The sequence below is a fragment of the Oncorhynchus masou genome, chromosome 16, assembly GCF_036934945.1.
Source record: "Oncorhynchus masou masou isolate Uvic2021 chromosome 16, UVic_Omas_1.1, whole genome shotgun sequence".
In the NCBI taxonomy this organism is placed as follows: domain Eukaryota; kingdom Metazoa; phylum Chordata; class Actinopteri; order Salmoniformes; family Salmonidae; genus Oncorhynchus; species Oncorhynchus masou.
In genome coordinates, this window is record NC_088227.1 from 40,625,437 (window position 1) to 40,645,325 (window position 19,889).

Consider the following 19,889-nt stretch of genomic DNA (forward strand, 5'->3'; position numbering starts at 1 on the left):
TCTCGCTCTCTCTCTCTACCTGTCTCTCTCTCTCTCTACCTGTCTCTCTCTCTCTACCTCTCTCTCTCTCTACCTACCTCTCTCTACCTACCTGTGTCTCTCTCTCTCTCTCTCTACCTCTCTCTCTCTCTCTCTACCTCTCTCTCTCTCTCTCTACCTGTCTGTCTCTCTCTCTCTCTCTCTCTCTACCTGTCTCTCTCTCTCTCTCTCTACCTCTCTCTCTCTACCTCTCTCTCTCTCTCTACCTCTCTCTCTCTCTACCTCTCTCTCTCTCTCTCTCTTTACCTGTCTCTCTCTCCTAGGCGAAGCGTCAGCAGCGTAAGCTGAACTTCCTGATCACCCAGACAGAGCTGTACGCCCACTTCATGGGGGGCAAGGGTCCTGGGGAGGAGGATGGGGGAGAGGAGGACATTCTCAACAAGCTGGACGACACCAACTCTCACAGGCAGATGACCATCGGGGGAGGGCTGGCGGTCAACGTTGGACAGGAGGACTATGGTAATGGATGTTACTATACATATTCCGGTTACTTCATTTTAAATCTCAATCGCCAAATCCAATCGTGATTGATTATTGATTGGATCTCAAGCGTTTCCTCCTTTCTTTCTTTTTGCACTTGATTATGAAGAGAGGAACATTACCATTTTTTGTGCAGTTGTAACAGTGTTGAATTGTTGTTTGTCTCAGATAGTGAATACTACAAGTCTCAGGCCTTAAGGAAAGCTAAAGAAGCCTACGAGATACACCAGGCCAGAGTAAGTACCAGAAATACCTCCAGATATACCTCCAGATTTACCTCCAGATATACCTCACCTCCAGATTTACCTCCAGATATACCTCCAGATATACCATACCTCCAGAAATACTTCCAGATTTACCATACCTCCAGATATACCTCCAGATATACCATACCTCCAGAAATACTTCCAGATTTACCATACCTCCAGATATACCTCCAGATATACCATACCTCCAGATATACCTCCAGATTTACCTCCAGATATACCTCCAGATATACCATACCTCCAGATATACCTCCAGATATACCTCCAGATATACCTCCAGATATACCATACCTCCAGATATACCTCCAGATATACCTCCAGATATACCATACCTCCAGAAATACTTCCAGATTTACCATACCTCCAGATATACCTCCAGATATACCATACCTCCAGATATACCTCCAGATATACCTCCAGATATACCATACCTCCAGAAATACTTCCAGATTTACCATACCTCCAGATATACCATACCTCCAGAAATACCTCCAGATATACCATACCTCCAGATATACCATACCTACAGAAATACCTCCAGATATACCATACCTCCAGATATACCTCCAGATATACCATACCTCCAGATATACCTCCAGATTTACCATACCTCCAGATATACCATACCTACAGAAATACCTCCAGATATACCATACCTCCAGATATACCTCCAGATATACCATACCTCCAGAAATACCTCCAGATATACCATACCTCCAGATATACCATACCTACAGAAATACCTCCAGATATACCATACCTCCAGAAATACCTCCAGAAATACCTCCAGATTTACCATACCTCCAGATATACCTCCAGATATACCTACAGAAATACCTCCACATATACCATACCTCCAGATATACCTCCAGATTTACCTCCAGATATACCTCCAGATATACCATACCTCCAGATATACCATACCTCCAGATATACCATACCTCCAGATATACCTCCAGATATACCATACCTCCAGATATACCTCCAGATATACCATACCTCCAGATATACCATACCTCCAGATTTACCTCCAGATATACCTCCCCTCCAGATATACCATACCTCCAGATATACCTCCAGATTTACCATACCTCCAGATATACCTCCAGATATACCATACCTCCAGATTTACCTCCAGATATACCATACCTCCAGATATACCTCCAGATTTACCTCCAGATATACCTCCAGATATACCTCCAGATATACCTCCAGATATACCTCCAGATATACCTCCAGATATACCTCCAGATATACCATACCTCCAGATATACCATACCTCCAGATATACCATACCTCCAGATATACCTCCAGATTTACCATACCTCCAGATTTACCTCCAGATATACCTCCAGATTTACCTCCAGATATACCATACCTCCAGATATACCTCCAGATATACCATACCTCCAGATATACCTCCAGATTTACCTCCAGATATACCTCCAGATATACCTCCAGATATACCTCCAGATATACCATACCTCCAGATATACCTCCAGATATACCATACCTCCAGATATACCTCCAGATATACCATACCTCCAGATATACCTCCAGATTTACCATACCTCCAGATATACCTCCAGATATACCTCCAGATATACCATACCTCCAGATATACCTCCAGATATACCATACCTCCAGATATACCATACCTCCAGATATACCTCCAGATATACCATACCTCCAGATATACCTCCAGATATACCTCCAGATATACCTCCAGATATACCTCCAGATATACCATACCTCCAGATATACCTCCAGATATACCATACCTCCAGATATACCATACCTCCAGATTTACCTCCAGATATACCATACCTCCAGATATACCTCCAGATTTACCATACCTCCAGATATACCTCCAGATATACCATACCTCCAGATTTACCTCCAGATATACCTCCAGATATACCTCCAGATATACCTCCAGATATACCTCCAGATATACCTCCAGATATACCATACCTCCAGATATACCTCCAGATATACCTCACCTCCAGATATACCTCCAGATATACCTCCAGATATATCATACCTCCAGATATACCTCCAGATATACCTCCAGATATACCATACCTCCAGATTTACCTCCAGATATACCTCCAGATATACCTCCAGATATACCTCCAGATTTACCTCCAGATATACCTCGTGATATACCATACCTCCAGATATACCTCCAGATATACCTCCAGATATACCTCCAGATATACCATACCTCCAGATTTACCTCCAGATATACCATACCTCCAGATATACCTCCAGATATACCTCCAGATATACCATACCTCCAGATTTACCTCCAGATATACCTCCAGATATACCTCCAGATATACCTCCAGATATACCTCCAGATATACCTCCAGATATACCTCCAGATATACCTCCAGATTTACCTCCAGATATACCATACCTCCAGATATACCTCCAGATATACCTCCAGATATACCTCCAGATATACCTCCAGATATACCTCCAGATATACCATACCTACAGAAATACCTCCAGATATACCTCCAGATATACCTCCAGATATACCATACCTCCAGATATACCTCCAGATTTACCTCCAGATATACCATACCTCCAGATATACCATACCTCCAGATATACCATACCTCCAGATATACCTCCAGATTTACCTCCAGATATACCTCCCCTCCAGATATACCTCCAGAAATACCTCCAGAAATACCTCCAGCACCAATACCAATACCTCCAACACCCAGAGAGACATGTAGACTCAACATGGAACAATGATTCGATTCCCATCGTTCTCAAAATAAGACAGTCCACTTTTCCTCCCCCTCCCTTTAGACACGTCTCTTTGACGAGGAGGCTAAGGACAGTCGCTGTGCTTCCCTGCACCAGGCCAGTGGGGGGTCGGGGTCAGGGTTCGGGGAGAGCTACAGCCTGTCTAACCCTTCTATCCAGGCCGGAGAGGACATCCCCCAGCCAACCATCTTCAACGGGAAATTGAAGGGATACCAGTTGAAAGGCATGAACTGGCTGGCTAACCTCTACGAACAGGTAAACGCAAGCTTCAAAAGATCAACTTTTCATTGATTGCTGGTCTGTGCTGCTCCCTCCCACCCCCCTACCCCCTACCCCCCCGTATCACACACCTGTTATGGTCCCAGTACTGTCACATCCCGTCCTGTCTCCCTCTCTGTAGGGTATCAATGGTATCCTAGCAGATGAGATGGGCCTGGGGAAGACTGTTCAGAGCATCGCTCTGCTGGGTCACCTGGCTGAGGTAAGCAGCACACCTGAGTCAAATACTTGTTTTAGTTTACCTGGTCTCTTCCAAACCTTTGTACTTGGCATGCAGAAGTTGTAAAGTTTAATTGTCAAAGTCAAAAAATGTGTTTTATTATTGTAGTTTTTTTATTACGGGGGGCGATTGTTGATGAATCATGTGAATGGGAACAGTCCAGCTGTATCCATGAACCCCAAGGTGTTTTAAGTGACAAGGAGGGGAAATGGCAATTGTGTTTTGGGGATTTGAAGCCCTCTCTCTAGAACACCATGTCCCACAGGAAGACATGTTTCACAGCTTAGTGTTTCCTGTTTTTCACACACACACACACACACACACACACACACACACACACACACACACACACACACACACACACACACACACACTGTCTGTACAGCTGAACTTTTGGGGGGACACAATTCAGTCCCATTCCCTAACCCATACTCTTACCATCACACTATCCTTAACCTAACCCTAGCTACTAAACCTTAACCTAACCGTAGCTCTTAACCTAACCTCAGCTCTTAACCTAACCTTAGCTCTTAACCTAACCTTAGCTCTTAACCTAACCTTAGCTCTTAACCCTGTCTCCTAACCCTAGCTCCTAACCCTAGCTCCTAAACCCAACCCTAGCTCCTGAACCTAAGCCCCTAGAAATTGAATTTGACCTCGTGGGGACTAACAAAATGTCCCCAGTTTGTCGAATGTTTGTTAGTTTACTGTTGTTTTGGGTACTTCTGGTCCCCACAAGAATAGTTAAACACGTCCACAAGCATACATACCTGTCGTGATGACTGACTGACTGTGTGTCTCTGTCCTGTCTTCTGCAGCGGGACAACATCTGGGGTCCGTTCCTCATCATCTCTCCAGCCTCCACACTGAATAACTGGCACCAGGAGTTTACACGCTTTGTCCCCAAATTCAAGGTGAGACATCAGGATCCTACTGTTGCTCTGACACCGTCAGCTGTTCGGTCCGTCAGCTGTTCTGTCCATCAGCTGTTCTGTTCCATCAGCTGTTCCATCAGCTGTTCTGTTCCATCAGCTGTTCCATTAGCTGTTCTGTCCGTCAGCTGTTCGGTCCGTCAGCTGTTCCATCAGCTGTTCTGTCCATCAGCTGTTCCATCAGCTGTTCTGTCCATCAGCTGTTCTGTCCATCAGCTGTTCCATCAGCTTTTCTGTTCCATCAGCTGTTCCATCAGCTGTTCTGTTCCACCAGCTGTTCCATTAGCTGTTCTGTCCGTCAGCTGTTCGGTCCGTCAGCTGTTCGGTCCGTCAGCTGTTCGGTCCGTCAGCTGTTCTGTCCGTCAGCTGTTCTGTCCGTCAGCTGTTCGGTCCGTCAGCTGTTCGGTCCGTCAGCTGTTCGGTCCGTCAGCTGTTCTGTCCGTCAGCTGTTCTGTCCATCAGCTGTTCTGTCCATCAGCTGTTCCATCAGCTTTTCTGTTCCATCAGCTGTTCCATCAGCTGTTCCATCAGCTGTTCCATCAGCTGTTCTGTTCCACCAGCTGTTCCATTAGCTGTTCTGTCCGTCAGCTGTTCGGTCCGTCAGCTGTTCGGTCCGTCAGCTGTTCTGTCCGTCAGCTGTTCTGTCCGTCAGCTGTTCTGTCCATCAGCTGTTCTGTCCGTCAGCTGTTCGGTCCGTCAGCTGTTCGGTCCGTCAGCTGTTCGGTCCATCAGCTGTTCTGTCCATCAGCTGTTCTGTCCATCAGCTGTTCTGTCCATCAGCTGTTCTGTCCGTCAGCTGTTCTCTCCAGCTCTCTCCTTTCGTTAAACTTTTCAGCCTATTGGTTCTGCCTCTGTCTTAATTGACTGTATATATTGACTGTATATGCTCTATTGTTGTGTGAGGAGAAAATGCATCACAAATCAAATCAAATGTATTTATATTGCCCTTCGTACATCAGCTGATATCTCAAAGTGCTGTACAGAAACCCAGCCTAAAACCCCAAACAGCAAGCAATGCAGGTGTAGAAGCACGGTGGCTAGGAAAAACTCCCTAGAAACACCCTGTATAGTCTGTAGGTCTGAAGGTGTGAGAACCAGTGGTTGCTTAGGTGCCTTATTCCGATTGTCCTTTAGGGGGCAGCATAGTATTATATGACTTATGGTAACTATGAATCAGAGGCATGGTATTTCACAACACACACACACACACACACACACACACACACACACACACACACACACACACACACACACACACACACACACACACACACACACACACACACACACACCCTCCTCCATATACACCGACTTTTGCTGCAAAACCATCATTGTTGGACGTTTTTCAGAAGACAGTAAATCAACTGTTTCACCATGGCGATGAGGCGTTAACAAGCATCTGATAAGTATCAGTTCCCGAGGAACGAGACAGGCGGAGAAACTGACCCGGCAACAATGGACGACACACACACACAATGGAGCCTCAGCCAGCATTTGTGTTGAGGGATTCATTATGGTCCCGTCACATAGTTTAACCTAACGTCTCATATCAACAATCCATGGAGTCAAGAGTTGAAATGTTTTCTCACTTAAAACAATGACTTTTTTTTTTTAAAGAAAGTGACTTAAGTGTTCCTTTCTACTGGGAAAAAGTCAGAAGGTTAAATTTTTTTTACTTTCTGTTGTGATAAAATAACTATATTATATTAGAAACTAGAAGTTCTACACAGACTAAGTATCTAAACTTCTTTTTAGATCTGACTCAATGATTACTAGACCTCCCTTGAGAAAATAAACTTGAGCAGATTCACATATTATATTCATTTATTAACCCTTTGTGCCGTTTGTCCCTCAGGTTCTGCCGTACTGGGGGAACCCTCACGACCGCAAAGTGATCAGGAAGTTCTGGAGCCAGAAAACCCTGTACACCCAGAATGCTCCGTTCCACGTGGTGATCACCAGTTACCAGCTGGTTGTTCAGGATGTCAAGTACTTCCAGAGGGTCAAGTGGCAGTACATGGTTCTAGATGAAGCCCAGGCCCTAAAGAGCAGCACCAGGTAAACCCTGACCCCTAGACCAGGAATCATCAACTCGTCAGTCACTGGACAATTGTTTTATCGAGTGCTTGGTAAACAACAGGTGAAAAGGTGACTCCCCAACAATGCAGAGAGAAACAATGAGAGAAATAATAACACAAGGAATAAATATACAATGAGTAACATTAACTTGGCTATATACACAGGGTACAGTACTGAGTCAATGTGCAGGGGTACCAGTACTGAGTCAATGATAACTATATACACAGGGTTACCAGTACCGAGTCAATGATAACTATATACACGGGGTACCAGTACCGAGTCAATGATAACTTGGCTATATACACGGGGTACCAGTACTGAGTCAATGATAACTTGGCTATATACACGGGGTACCAGTACTGAGTCAATGATAACTATATACACGGGGTACCAGTACCGAGTCAATGATAACTATATACACAGGGTACCAGTACTGAGTCAATGATAACTATATACACGGGGTACCAGTACTGAGTCAATGATAACTATATACACGGGGTACCAGTACTGAGTCAATGATAACTATATACACGGGGCACCAGTACTGAGTCAATGATAACTATATACACGGGGCACCAGTACTGAGTCAATGATAACTTGGCTATATACACGGGGTACCAGTACTGAGTCAATGATAACTTGGCTATATACACGGGGTACCAGTACTGAGTCAATGATAACTATATACACAGGGTACAGTACTGAGTCAATGATAACTTGGCTATATACATGGGGTACCAGTACTGAGTCCATGATAACTTGGCTATATACATGGGGTACCAGTACTGAGTCAATGATAACTTGGCTATATACACAGGGTACCAGTACTGAGTCCATGATAACTTGGCTATATACATGGGGTACCAGTACTGAGTCAATGATAACTTGGCTATATACACTGGGTACCAGTACTGAGTCCATGATAACTATATACACGGGGTACCAGTACTGAGTCAATGATAACTATATACACAGGGTTCCAGTACTGAGTCAATGATAACTTGGCTATATACACGGGGTACCAGTACAGAGTCAATGATAACTTGGCTATATACACCGGGTACCAGTACTGAGTCAATGTGCAGGAGTACCAGTACCGAGTCAATGTGCACTTATATGTAGGGGTAAATTGACAAGGCAGCAGGATAGATAATAAACAGTGGCAGCAGCCTACAAACTATGCAGACAGTCTGGGTAGCTATTGGTTAACTAGTAGTGTTTATGGCTTTGGGTTAGAAGCTGTTCAGTGTCCTGTTGGTTCCAGACTTGCTGTGCGGTAGCAGAGAGAACAGTCTATGAGGAGTCTTAAATTAACATTTTTAGGACCTTCCTCTGACACCGCCTGGTATAGAGATCCTGGCAAGGAGCTCGGCCCCGGTGTTACACTGGGTTTTATGTATTATCCTCTGTAGCACCTTGTGTTTGGATGCCAAGCAGTGGTCATAGCAAACGGTGATGCAGCCAGTCAAGATGCTCTCGATGGTGCAGCTGTAGAACTTTATGAAGATTTGCAGGCCCGTGTCGAGTCTTTTCAGCCTCCCGAGGGGAAAGAGGTTTTGTCGTGCCTTCGTCACGACTGTGTTGGTGTGTGTAGACCATGATAATTCCTTAGTGATGTGGACACCAACAAACTTTTAAGTTTTTCGTTCCCGTGGACGTGCCCTCCGTTTCCTGTAGTCCATAATCAACTATTTTGTCTTGCGATTTGCGCTCCAGCTGTTGTTCACAAAGAGACACACCTCCCTACTTAACCTTACCAAAAGCTACCATTCGGTCTTGACGATATAGAAAAAAACAGCTAGTTGTCCTTGTTCAGCCATGACTCCGAGAAACACATAGGATATTAAAGTTCTTCAGGTCCCGTTGATAGGACGGTCTCGAACGGAGCTCGTCCTGTTTGTTCTCCAGTGACTGTACGTTCGCCAATAGAATGGATGGTAGAGGCAGTTTATTTGCTCGTCTCTCCCTTTCTATCCCGGGGATAAAGGCCTGCTCCGAGGTGAGCTGTCGTTTCGGAAATACAATTCTTCATCCAAAAACAAGGTTAGTGATCACTGTTCTGATGTTCCGGTGCGGCTTTCGGTCATAGGAAATGATGGAATATATATATATATAAAAACAGAAAATAGCCCTTAAGACGGCAGCGATCCATCTCAGTTCAGAGGGTCAAGTGAGCAACGTGGTGAACAGTAGCAGCTAGAGTTGCTCTTTCACTTGTCTCAAATGAGACCCAAATTATTATTTTTTTTATTTTTTTCCCATCCAATGCATTCGATGATGATGTATATGTCATGTAGACCATTAAGTTTGCATTGTGTCTCTGTGTTGACAGTGTTCGTTGGAAGATCTTGCTGCAGTTTCAGTGTAGAAACAGACTGTTGCTCACTGGAACGCCCATACAGAACACTATGGCAGAGGTGAGCGGTCATTCTGTCTGTCTGTGTCTCTCTGTCTCTCTCTTTGTCGCTCTCTTTCCTTTCTCTGGCTGTCTCTCTCTCTCTCTCTGGCTGTCTCTCTCTCTCTGGCTGTCTCTCTCTCTCTGGCTGTCTCTCTCTCTCTGGCTGTCTCTCTCTCTCTCTGGCTGTCTCTCTCTCTCTCTGGCTGTCTCTCTCTCTCTCTGGCTGTCTCTCTCTCTCTCTGGCTGTCTCTCTCTCTGGCTGTCTCTCTCTCTCTCTGGCTGTCTCTCTCTCTCTCTGGCTGTCTCTCTCTCTCTCTGGCTGTCTCTCTCTCTCTCTGGCTGTCTCTCTCTCTCTCTGGCTGTCTCTCTCTCTCTCTGGCTGTCTCTCTCTCTCTGGCTGTCTCTCTCTCTCTGGCTGTCTCTCTCTCTGGCTGTCTCTCTCTCTCTGGCTGTCTCTCTCTCTCTGGCTGTCTCTCTCTCTCTCTGGCTGTCTCTCTCTCTCTCTGGCTGTCTCTCTCTCTCTCTGGCTGTCTCTCTCTCTCTCTCTGGCTGTCTCTCTCTCTCTGGCTGTCTCTCTCTCTCTCTCTGGCTCTCTCTCTCTCTCTCTGGCTCTCTCTCTCTCTCTCTCTGGCTGTCTTTCTCTCTCTCTCTGGCTGTCTCTCTCTCTCTCTCTGTCTGTCTCTCTCTCTGGCTGTCTCTCTCTCTCTCTCTGGCTGTGTCTCTCTCTCTCTCTGGCTGTCTCTCTCTCTCTGGCTGTCTCTCTCTCTCTGGCTGTGTCTCTCTCTCTCTGGCTGTGTCTCTCTCTCTCTCTGGCTGTCTCTCTCTCTCTCTCTCTGGCTGTCTCTCTCTCTCTCTCTGGCTGTCTCTCTCTCTCTCTCTGGCTGTCTCTCTCTATTTAATAAATGCTTTATGTCATGGATAGGTGGTTACCACTGTTGCTAAATCAATGTACAATATATGTAGTATTACATAAATTATCAATATGTTTGAGCAACAATAATCATATATTTATCAACCAAAACAATTATACATAGTAAATAATATACACGAGAAAACAAACGGCAACATTTGAGAATATACCAAATTGAATCGACTCTCTCTCTCTCTCTCTCTCTCTCTCTCTCTCTCTCTCTCTCCCTCCCTCCTCATACTCTATCGCTCTCCAATTCTCCCTCCCGCTCACAGTTCAATTCAAAAAAGCTTTATTGACATGGGAAATGTATGTTTCCATTGTCAAAGCAAGTGAGACAGATAATAAACAATAAAATATCAACAGTAAACATTACACTCGCAAAGGTTCCGAAGGAATAGACATTTAAAATGTCATAAGTCTATATACGGTAACAATGTGCAAATAGTTAAACTACAAAGGGGTAAATAAACAAACTTATATGGGTATAATACTTATTTTCCACCATAGTTGAAGTGTACCTATGATGAAAATTACAGGCCTCTCATCTTTTTAAGTGGGAGAACTTGCACAGTTGGTGGCTGACTAAATACTTTTTTGCCCAACTGTGTGTATGTTTGAGTTTGTGTTGCAGGAAGCAAATTTCTGCTTGAAAAAGCTAGAATTATTTGTGACCTGTTGCCACAAGGTCAACCAGTGAAGAACAAACACCATCGTAAATACATACACACACTGATATACATACATACATACATACATACATACATACATACATACATACATACATACATACATACATACATACATACATACATACATACATACTGTACATACATACATACATACATACATACATACATACATACATACATACATACATACATACATACATACATACATACATACATACATACATACATACATACATACATACATACATACATACATACATACGTATGTATGTATGTATGTATGTATATGGATCAGATCAAGCATCTGTTTCCACCTCAGCTTGGGTTTGCGTTCTCTTGAGAGCCAGGTATCCATATGGCGGCCTTTCTCAATAGCAAGGCTATGCTCACGGAGTCTGTACATAGTCAAAACTTTCCATAACTTTGGGTCAGTCACAGTGGTCAGGTATTCTGCCACTGTGTACTCTCTGTTTAGGGCCAAATAGCATTCTAGTTTGCGCAGTTTTTTTTGTTAAATTCTTTTGACTTCTTTCTCCCTATCTATATCTCTCAGCCTGTATGTATGTGCTGTATTGGGCCTTCAGAAAGTATTCATACCCCTTGACTTATTCCACATTTTGCTGTGTTACAACCTGAATTAAACATTTATAAAAAAATATATATATATTTACCCCAAAAAAGTCAATACATCTTAGAATCTGCTTTGGCGGTGATTTCAGCCGAGTGTCTTTCTGGGTAAGTCTCTAACAGCTTTGCACACCTGGATTTTATAGTATTTGCATGTTATTCTTTTAAAAAATCTTCGAGCTCTGTCAAGTTGGGTGTTGATCGTTGCTAGACAGCCATTCTCAAGTCTTGCTATAGATTTTCAAGACGATTTAAGTCAAAACTTGAACGAGGTCACTTGGGAACATTTCAATGTCATCTTGGTAAGCAACTCCGAGTATATTTGGCTTTGTGTTTTATCTCCCAGTCTCTGTTGGAAAAGCAGACTGAACCAGGTTTTCATCTAGGATTTTGCCTGTTCTTAGCTCTATGCCGTTTCTTTTTATCTCAAAAAAAACTTGCTTGTCCTTGCCGATGACAAGTATACCCATAACATATTGCAGCCACCACCATGCTTTAAAATATGAAGAGTGGTACTCAGTGATGTTTTGTGTTGGATTTGCCCCAAACATAACGGTTTGCATGATTTTTATAAATATTTTTACTCTGTACAGTCTTCCTTTTCAGTAACGTTAGTATCACTTATGTAATTTACGTATTGTGGAGTAACCTCATCATTCCTCAGTTTTCTCCAATCACAGCCATCTGTCTTAAAGTCAGCATAGGCCTCATGTTGAAATCCTCTCTCTCTCTCTCTCTCTCTCTCTCTCTCTCTCTCTCAATTCAAATCTCTCTCTCTCTCAATTCAAATCTCTCTCTCTCTCTCAATTCAAATCTCTCTCAATTCAATTCAATTCAATTCAAGGGGCTTTATTGGCATGGGAAACATGTGTTAACATTGCCAAAGCAAGTAAGGTATATAATATATAAAGTGAAATAAACAATAAAAATCTCTCTCTCTCTCTCTCTCTCAATTCAAATATCTCTTTCTCTCTCTCAATTCAAATATCTCTTTCTCTCTGTCTTTCTGTCTCTGTCTTTGCATTTCTCTCTGTCTGTTTGGTACTGACTGTTATTATTTCCTGTCTCAGTTGTGGGCCCTGCTCCATTTCATCATGCCTACGTTGTTTGACTCTCACGAGGAGTTTAATGAATGGTTCTCTAAAGACATCGAGAGCCATGCAGAGAACAAGTCTGCCATCGACGAGAGTGAGTACACTACACAAACTTTCTTCGGAGATTTCATTTCAGACTTGTTGATTTTTAAATATCTACTTTAGAAGTACTCTCATCATTTCTGTTTCTTATGAAGTGATTGATTTGTAGCTGACATTTGTTGTTGTTGTTGTTTAGACCGGCTGACTGTGGTGGTGTTGTTTAGACCGGCTGACTGTGGTGGTGGTGTTGTTTAGACCGGCTGACTGTGGTGGTGTTGTTGTTTAGATCGGCTGACTGTGGTGTTGGTGTTGTTGTTTAGATCGGCTGACTGTGGTGGTGGTGTTGTTGTTTAGATCGGCTGACTGTGGTGGTGTTGTTTAGATCGGCTGACTGTGGTGGTGTTGTTTAGATCGGCTGACTGTGGTGGTGGTGGTGTTGTTTAGACCGGCTGACTGTGGTGTTGTTTAGATCGGCTGACTGTGGTGGTGTTGTTGTTGTTGTTTAGACCGGCTGACTGTGGTGGTGGTGTTGTTTAGATCGGCTGACTGTGGTGTTGTTGTTTAGATCGGCTGACTGTGGTGGTGTTGTTGTTTAGATCGGCTGACTGTGGTGGTGTTGTTGTTTAGACCGGCTGACTGTGGTGGTGTTGTTGTTTAGACCGGCTGACCCTATTCCAACTAAACTACTGAAAGAGCTGCTTCCTGTGCTTGGCCCTCCTATGTTGAACATAATAAACGGCTCTCTATCCACCGGATGTGTACCAAACTCACTAAAAGTGGCAGTAATAAAGCCTCTCTTGAAAAAGCCAAACCTTGACCCAGAAAATATAAAAAACTATCGGCCTATATCGAATCTTCCATTCCTCTCAAAAATCTTAGAAAAGGCTGTTGCTCAGCAACTCACTGCCTTCCTGAAGACAAACAATGTATATGAAATGCTTCAGTCTGGTTTTAGACCCCATCATAGCACTGAGACGGCACTTGTGAAGGTGGTAAATGACATTTTAATGGCATCGGTGCTCTGCATCTGTCCTCGTGCTCCTAGACCTTAGTGCTGCTTTTGATACCATCGATCACCACATTCTTTTGGAGAGATTGGGTGGTCTACACGGTCAAGTTCTGGCCTGGTTTAGATCTTATCTGTCGGAAAGATATCAGTTTGTCTCTGTGGATGGTTTGTCCTCTGACAAATCAACTGTCGGTGTTCCTCAAGGTTCCGTTTAGGACCGCTGTTGTTTTCACTATATATTTTACCTCTTGGGGATGTTATTCGAAAACATAATGTTAACTTTCACTGCTATGCGGATGATACACAGCTGTACATTTCAATGAAACATGGTGAAGCCCCAAAATTGCCCTCGCTAGAAGCATGTGTTTCAGACATAAGGAAGTGGATGGCAGCAAACTTTCTACTTTTTAAACTCGGATAAAACAGAGATGCTTGTTCTAGGTCCCAAGAAACAAAGAGATCTTCTGTTGAATCTGACAATTAATCTTAATGGTTGTACAGTCATCTCAAATAAAACTGTGAAGGACCTGCGTTACTCTGGACCCTGATCTCTCTTTTGAAGAACATATCAAGACCATTTCAAGGACAGCTTTTTTCCATCTACGTAACATTGCAAAAATCAGAAACTTTCTGTCCAAAAATGATGCAGAAAAATTAATCCATGCTTGTGTCACTTCTAGGTTAGACTACCCGGATAAAGCACTAAATAAACTTCAGTTAGTGCTAAATACGGCTGCTAGAATCCTGACTAGAACCAAAAAATTTGATCATATTACTCCAGTGCTAGCCTCCCTACACTGGCTTCCTGTCAAAGCAAGGGCTGATTTCAAGGTTTTACTGCTAACCTACAAAGCATTGCATGGGCTTGCTCCTACCTATCTCTCTGATTTGGTCCTGTACATACCTACACGTACGCTACGGTCACAAGACGCAGGCCTCCTAATTGTCCCTGAATTTCTAAGCAAACAGCTGGAGGCAGGGCTTTCTCCTATAGAGCTCCATTTTTATGGAACGGTCTGTACCCATGTCAGAGAGCAAACTCGGTCTCAACCTTTAAGTCTTTACTGAAGACTCATCTCTTCAGTGGGTCATATGATTGAGGTAGTCTGGCCCAGGAGTGGGAAGGTGAACGGAAAGGCTCTGGAGAACCACCCTTGCTGTCTCTGCCTGGCCGGTTCCCCTCTTTCCACTGGGATTCTCTGCCTCTAACCCTATTACAGGGGCTGAGTCACTGGCTTGCTGGGGCTCTCTCATGCCGTCCCTGAGGGGGTGCGTCACCTGAGTGGGTTGATTCACTGATGTGGTCATCCTGTCTGTTGGCGTGGGTTGTGCCGTGGCGGAGATCTTTGCGGGCTATACTCAGCTTTGTCTCAGGATGGTAAGTTGGTGGTTGAAGATATCCCTCCAGTGGTGTGGGGGCTGTGCTTTGGCATAGTGGGTGGGGTTATATCCTTCCTGTTTGGCCCTGTCCGGGGGTGTCCTCGGGTTGTCTCCTGACCCCTCCTGTCTCAGCCTTCAGTATTTATGCTGCAGTAGTTTATGGTCGGGGGCTGGGGTCAGTTTGTTATATCTGGAGTACTTCTCCTGTCCAATTCGGTGTCCTGTGTGAATCTAAGTGTGCGTTCTCTAATTCTCTCCTTCTCTCTCTCGGAGGACCTGAGTAGGACCATGCCCCAGGACTACCTGACATGATGACTCCTTGCTGTCCCCAGTCCACCTGGCCGTGCTGCTGCTCCAGTTTCAACTGAACCGCGGCCCTAGGACCATGCCCCAGGACTACTTGACATGATGACTCCTTGCTGTCCCCAGTCCACCTGGCCGTGCTGCTGCTCCAGTTTCAACTGTTCTGCCTTATTATTATTCGACCATGCTGGTCATTTATGAACATTTGAACATCTTGGCCATGTTCTGTTATAATCTCTACCCGGCACAGCCAGAAGAGGACTGGCCACCCCACATAGCCTGGTTCCTCTCTAGGTTTCTTCCTAGGTTTTGGCTTTTCTAGGGAGTTTTTCCTAGCCACCGTGCTTCTACACCTGCATTGCTTGCTGTTTGGGGTTTTAGGCTGGGTTTCTGTACAGCACTTTGAGATATCAGCTGATGTACGAAGGGCTATATAAATAAATTTGATTTGATTTGATTTGATTTGGTGGTGTTGTTTAGATCGGCTGACTGTGGTGTTGTTTAAATCGGCTGACTGTGGTGTTGTTTAGACCGGCTGACTGTGGTGTTGTTTAGACCGGCTGACTGTGGTGTTGTTGTTTAGATCGGCTGACTGTGGTGTTGTCGTTTAGATCGGCTGACTGTGGTGGTGTCGTTTAGATCGGCTGACTGTGGTGGTGGTGTTGTTGTTTAGACCGGCTGACTGTGGTGGTGTTGTTGTTTAGATCGGCTGACTGTGGTGGTGTTGTTGTTTAGACCGGCTGACTGTGGTGGTGGTGGTGGTGGTGGTGGTGTTTAGACCGGCTGACTGTGGTGGTGTTGTTGTTTAGATCGGCTGACTGTGGTGGTGTTGTTGTTTAGACCGGCTGACTGTGGTGGTGTTGTTGTTTAGATTGGCTGACTGTGGTGTTGTTCGGCTGACTGTGGTGTTGTTGTTGTTTAGATCGGCTGACTGTGGTGTTGTTGTTTAGATCGGCTGACTGTGGTGGTGGTGGTGTTGTTTAGACCGGCTGACTGTGGTGTTGTTGTTTAGATCAGCTGACTGTGGTGGTGGTGTTGTTGTTTAGATCGGCTGACTGTGGTGTTGTTCGGCTGACTGTGGTGTTGTTGTTCGGCTGACTGTGGTGGTGTTGTTGTTTAGATCGGCTGACTGTAGTGTTGTTGTTGTTGTTGTTTAGACCGGCTGACTATGGTGGTGGTGTTGTTGTTTAGACCGGCTGACTGTGGTGTTGTTGTTTAGATTGGCTGACTGTGGTGGTGTTGTTGTTTAGATCGGCTGACTGTGGTGTTGTTCGGCTGACTGTGGTGTTGTTGTTCGGCTGACTGTGGTGGTGTTGTTGTTTAGATCGGCTGACTGTAGTGTTGTTGTTGTTTAGACCGGCTGACTATGGTGGTGGTGTTGTTGTTTAGACCGGCTGACTGTGGTGTTGTTGTTTAGATCGGCTGACTGTGTTGGTGGTGTTGTTGTTTAGATCGGCTGACTGTGGTGGTGTTTAGATTGGCTGACTGTGTTGTTGTTGTTTAGACCGGCTGACTGTGGTGGGGTTGTTGTTTAGACCGTCTGACTGTGGTGGTGTTGTTGTTTAGACCGGCTGACTGTGGTGGTGTTGTTGTTTAGATCGGCTGACTGTAGTGTTGTTGTTGTTGTAGTTTAGATCGGCTGACTGTGGTGGTGGTGTTGTTTAGACCGGCTGACTGTGGTGGTGTTGTTGTTTAGATCGGCTGACTGTGGTGGTGTTGTTGTTGTTGTTTAGACCGGCTGACTGTGGTGGTGGTGTTGTTTAGATCGGCTGACTGTGGTGGTGTTGTTGTTGTTGTTTAGACCGGCTGACTGTGGTGGTGTTGTTGTTTAGATCGGCTGACTGTGGTGGTGTTGTTGTTGTTGTTTAGACCGGCTGACTGTGGTGGTGGTGTTGTTTAGATCGGCTGACTGTGGTGTTGTTTAGACCGGCTGACTGTGGTGGTGGTGTTGTTTAGATCGGCTGACTGTGGTGGTGTTGTTGTTGTTTAGATCAGCTGTCCAGGCTCCATATGATCCTGAAACCCTTCATGTTGAGGAGGATCAAGAAGGACGTGGAGAACGAGCTCTCTGACAAGGTACTGATGACCAATTACACACAAGTTATATATCACTTTAGAGGTCCTGTCCTGTCTCTCTGTTCTTCGGTATCCTCTCTATCGTCTCTCTGTTCTTCAGTGTCCTCTCTATCGTCTCTCTGTTCTTCAGTGTCCTCTCTATCGTCTCTCTGTTCTTCAGTGTCCTCTCTATCGTCTCTCTGTTCTTCAGTGTCCTCTCTATCGTCTCTCTGTTTTTCGGCATCCTCTCTCTCTCGTCTCTCTGTTCTTCGGTATCCTCTCTATCGTCTCTCTGTTCTTCAGTGTCCTCTCTATCGTCTCTCTGTTCTTCAGTATCCTCTCTATCGTCTCTCTGTTTTTCGGCATCCTCTCTCTCTCGTCTCTCTGTTCTTCGGTATCCTCTCTATCGTCTCTCTGTTCTTCAGTGTCCTCTCTATCGTCTCTCTGTTCTTCGGTATCCTCTCTATCGTCTCTCTGTTCTTCAGTGTCCTCTATCGTCTCTCTGTTCTTCGGCATCCTCTCTCTCTATCGTCTCTCTGTTCTTCAGCATCCTCTCTCTCTATCGTCTCTCTGTTCTTCGACATCCTCTCTCTCTATCGTCTCTCTGTTCTTCGGCATCCTCTCTCTCTATCGTCTCTCTGTTCTTCGGCATCCTCTCTCTCTATCGTCTCTCTGTTCTTCGGCATCCTCTCTCTATCGTCTCTCTGTTCTTCAGCATCCTCTCTCTCTATCGTCTCTCTGTTCTTCAGTGTCCTCTATCGTCTCTCTGTTCTTCGGCATCCTCTCTCTCTATCGTCTCTCTGTTCTTCGGCATCCTCTCTCTCTATCGTCTCTCTGTTCTTCGGTATCCTCTCTCTCTATCGTCTCTCTGTTCTTCGACATCCTCTCTCTCTATCGTCTCTCTGTTCTTCGGCATCCTCTCTCTCTATCGTCTCTCTGTTCTTCGGCATCCTCTCTCTCTATCGTCTCTCTGTTCTTCGGCATCCTCTCTCTCTATCGTCTCTCTGTTCTTCAGCATCCTCTCTCTCTATCGTCTCTCTGTTCTTCGGCATCCTCTCTCTCTATCGTCTCTCTGTTCTTCGGCATCCTCTCTCTCTATCGTCTCTCTGTTCTTCAGCATCCTCTCTCTCTATCGTCTCTCTGTTCTTCAGTGTCCTCTCTATCGTCTCTCTGTTCTTCAGTGTCCTCTCTATCGTCTCTCTGTTCTTCGGTATCCTCTCTATCGTCTCTCTGTTCTTCAGTGTCCTCTATCGTCTCTCTGTTCTTCGGCATCCTCTCTCTCTATCGTCTCTCTGTTCTTCAGCATCCTCTCTCTCTATCGTCTCTCTGTTCTTCGGCATCCTCTCTCTCTATCGTCTCTCTGTTCTTCGGCATCCTCTCTCTCTATCGTCTCTCTGTTCTTCAGCATCCTCTCTCTCTATCGTCTCTCTGTTCTTCGGCATCCTCTCTCTCTATCGTCTCTCTGTTCTTCGGCATCCTCTCTCTATCGTCTCTCTGTTCTTCAGCATCCTCTCTCTCTATCGTCTCTCTGTTCTTCGACTTCCTCTCTCTCTATCGTCTCTCTGTTCTTCGGCATCCTCTCTCTCTATCGTCTCTCTGTTCTTCGGCATCCTCTCTCTCTATCGTCTCTCTGTTCTTCGGTATCCCTCTCTCTATCGTCTCTCTGTTCTTCGACATCCTCTCTCTCTATCGTCTCTCTGTTCTTCGGCATCCTCTCTCTCTATCGTCTCTCTGTTCTTCGGCATCCTCTCTCTCTATCGTCTCTCTGTTCTTCAGCATCCTCTCTCTCTATCGTCTCTCTGTTCTTCGGCATCCTCTCTCTCTATCGTCTCTCTGTTCTTCGGCATCCTCTCTCTCTATCGTCTCTCTGTTCTTCGGCATCCTCTCTCTCTATCGTCTCTGTTCTTCGGCATCCTCTCTCTCTATCGTCTCTCCTTTCCTACCTCAGCATCCTCTCTCTATCGTCTCTCCTTTCCTACCTGAGCATCCTCTCTCTATCGTCTCTCCTTTCCTACCTCAGTATCCTACACTATTTATTCCCCCAGGCAGGCGTTTCTGCTTTCATCACCCTCGTCCTCGGGCACCCACATCTGTCTCCTTTCCTACCTCAGCATCCTCTCTCTATCGTCTCTCCTTTCCTACCTGAGCATCCTCTCTCTATCGTCTCTCCTTTCCTACCTCAGTATCCTACACTATTTATTCCCCCAGGCAGGCGTCTCGGCTTTCATCACCCTCGTCCTCGGGCACCCACATCTGTCTCCTTTCCTTCCTTCCATACGTAGACCAGCAGCTGCCAGATG

At 45.0% G+C, this 19,889-nt stretch overlaps 1 protein-coding gene across 2 annotated transcripts in view; it reads left to right on the top strand.

The window, feature by feature from the left end:
* The window catches only part of ino80 (INO80 complex ATPase subunit), a 115,500-nt gene that overhangs the window by 13,884 nt on the left and 81,727 nt on the right, over positions 1 to 19,889 (top strand). For both annotated transcript variants that reach the window (XM_064991686.1, XM_064991687.1), the window contains exons 11-19: positions 303 to 498; positions 688 to 755; positions 3,612 to 3,824; positions 3,970 to 4,050; positions 4,887 to 4,982; positions 6,856 to 7,058; positions 9,412 to 9,496; positions 12,777 to 12,894; positions 17,525 to 17,610. In XM_064991686.1, coding sequence (XP_064847758.1) covers positions 303 to 498; positions 688 to 755; positions 3,612 to 3,824; positions 3,970 to 4,050; positions 4,887 to 4,982; positions 6,856 to 7,058; positions 9,412 to 9,496; positions 12,777 to 12,894; positions 17,525 to 17,610 — 1,146 coding nt within the window. The remainder of the gene's footprint in view (positions 1 to 302; positions 499 to 687; positions 756 to 3,611; positions 3,825 to 3,969; positions 4,051 to 4,886; positions 4,983 to 6,855; positions 7,059 to 9,411; positions 9,497 to 12,776; positions 12,895 to 17,524; positions 17,611 to 19,889) is intronic.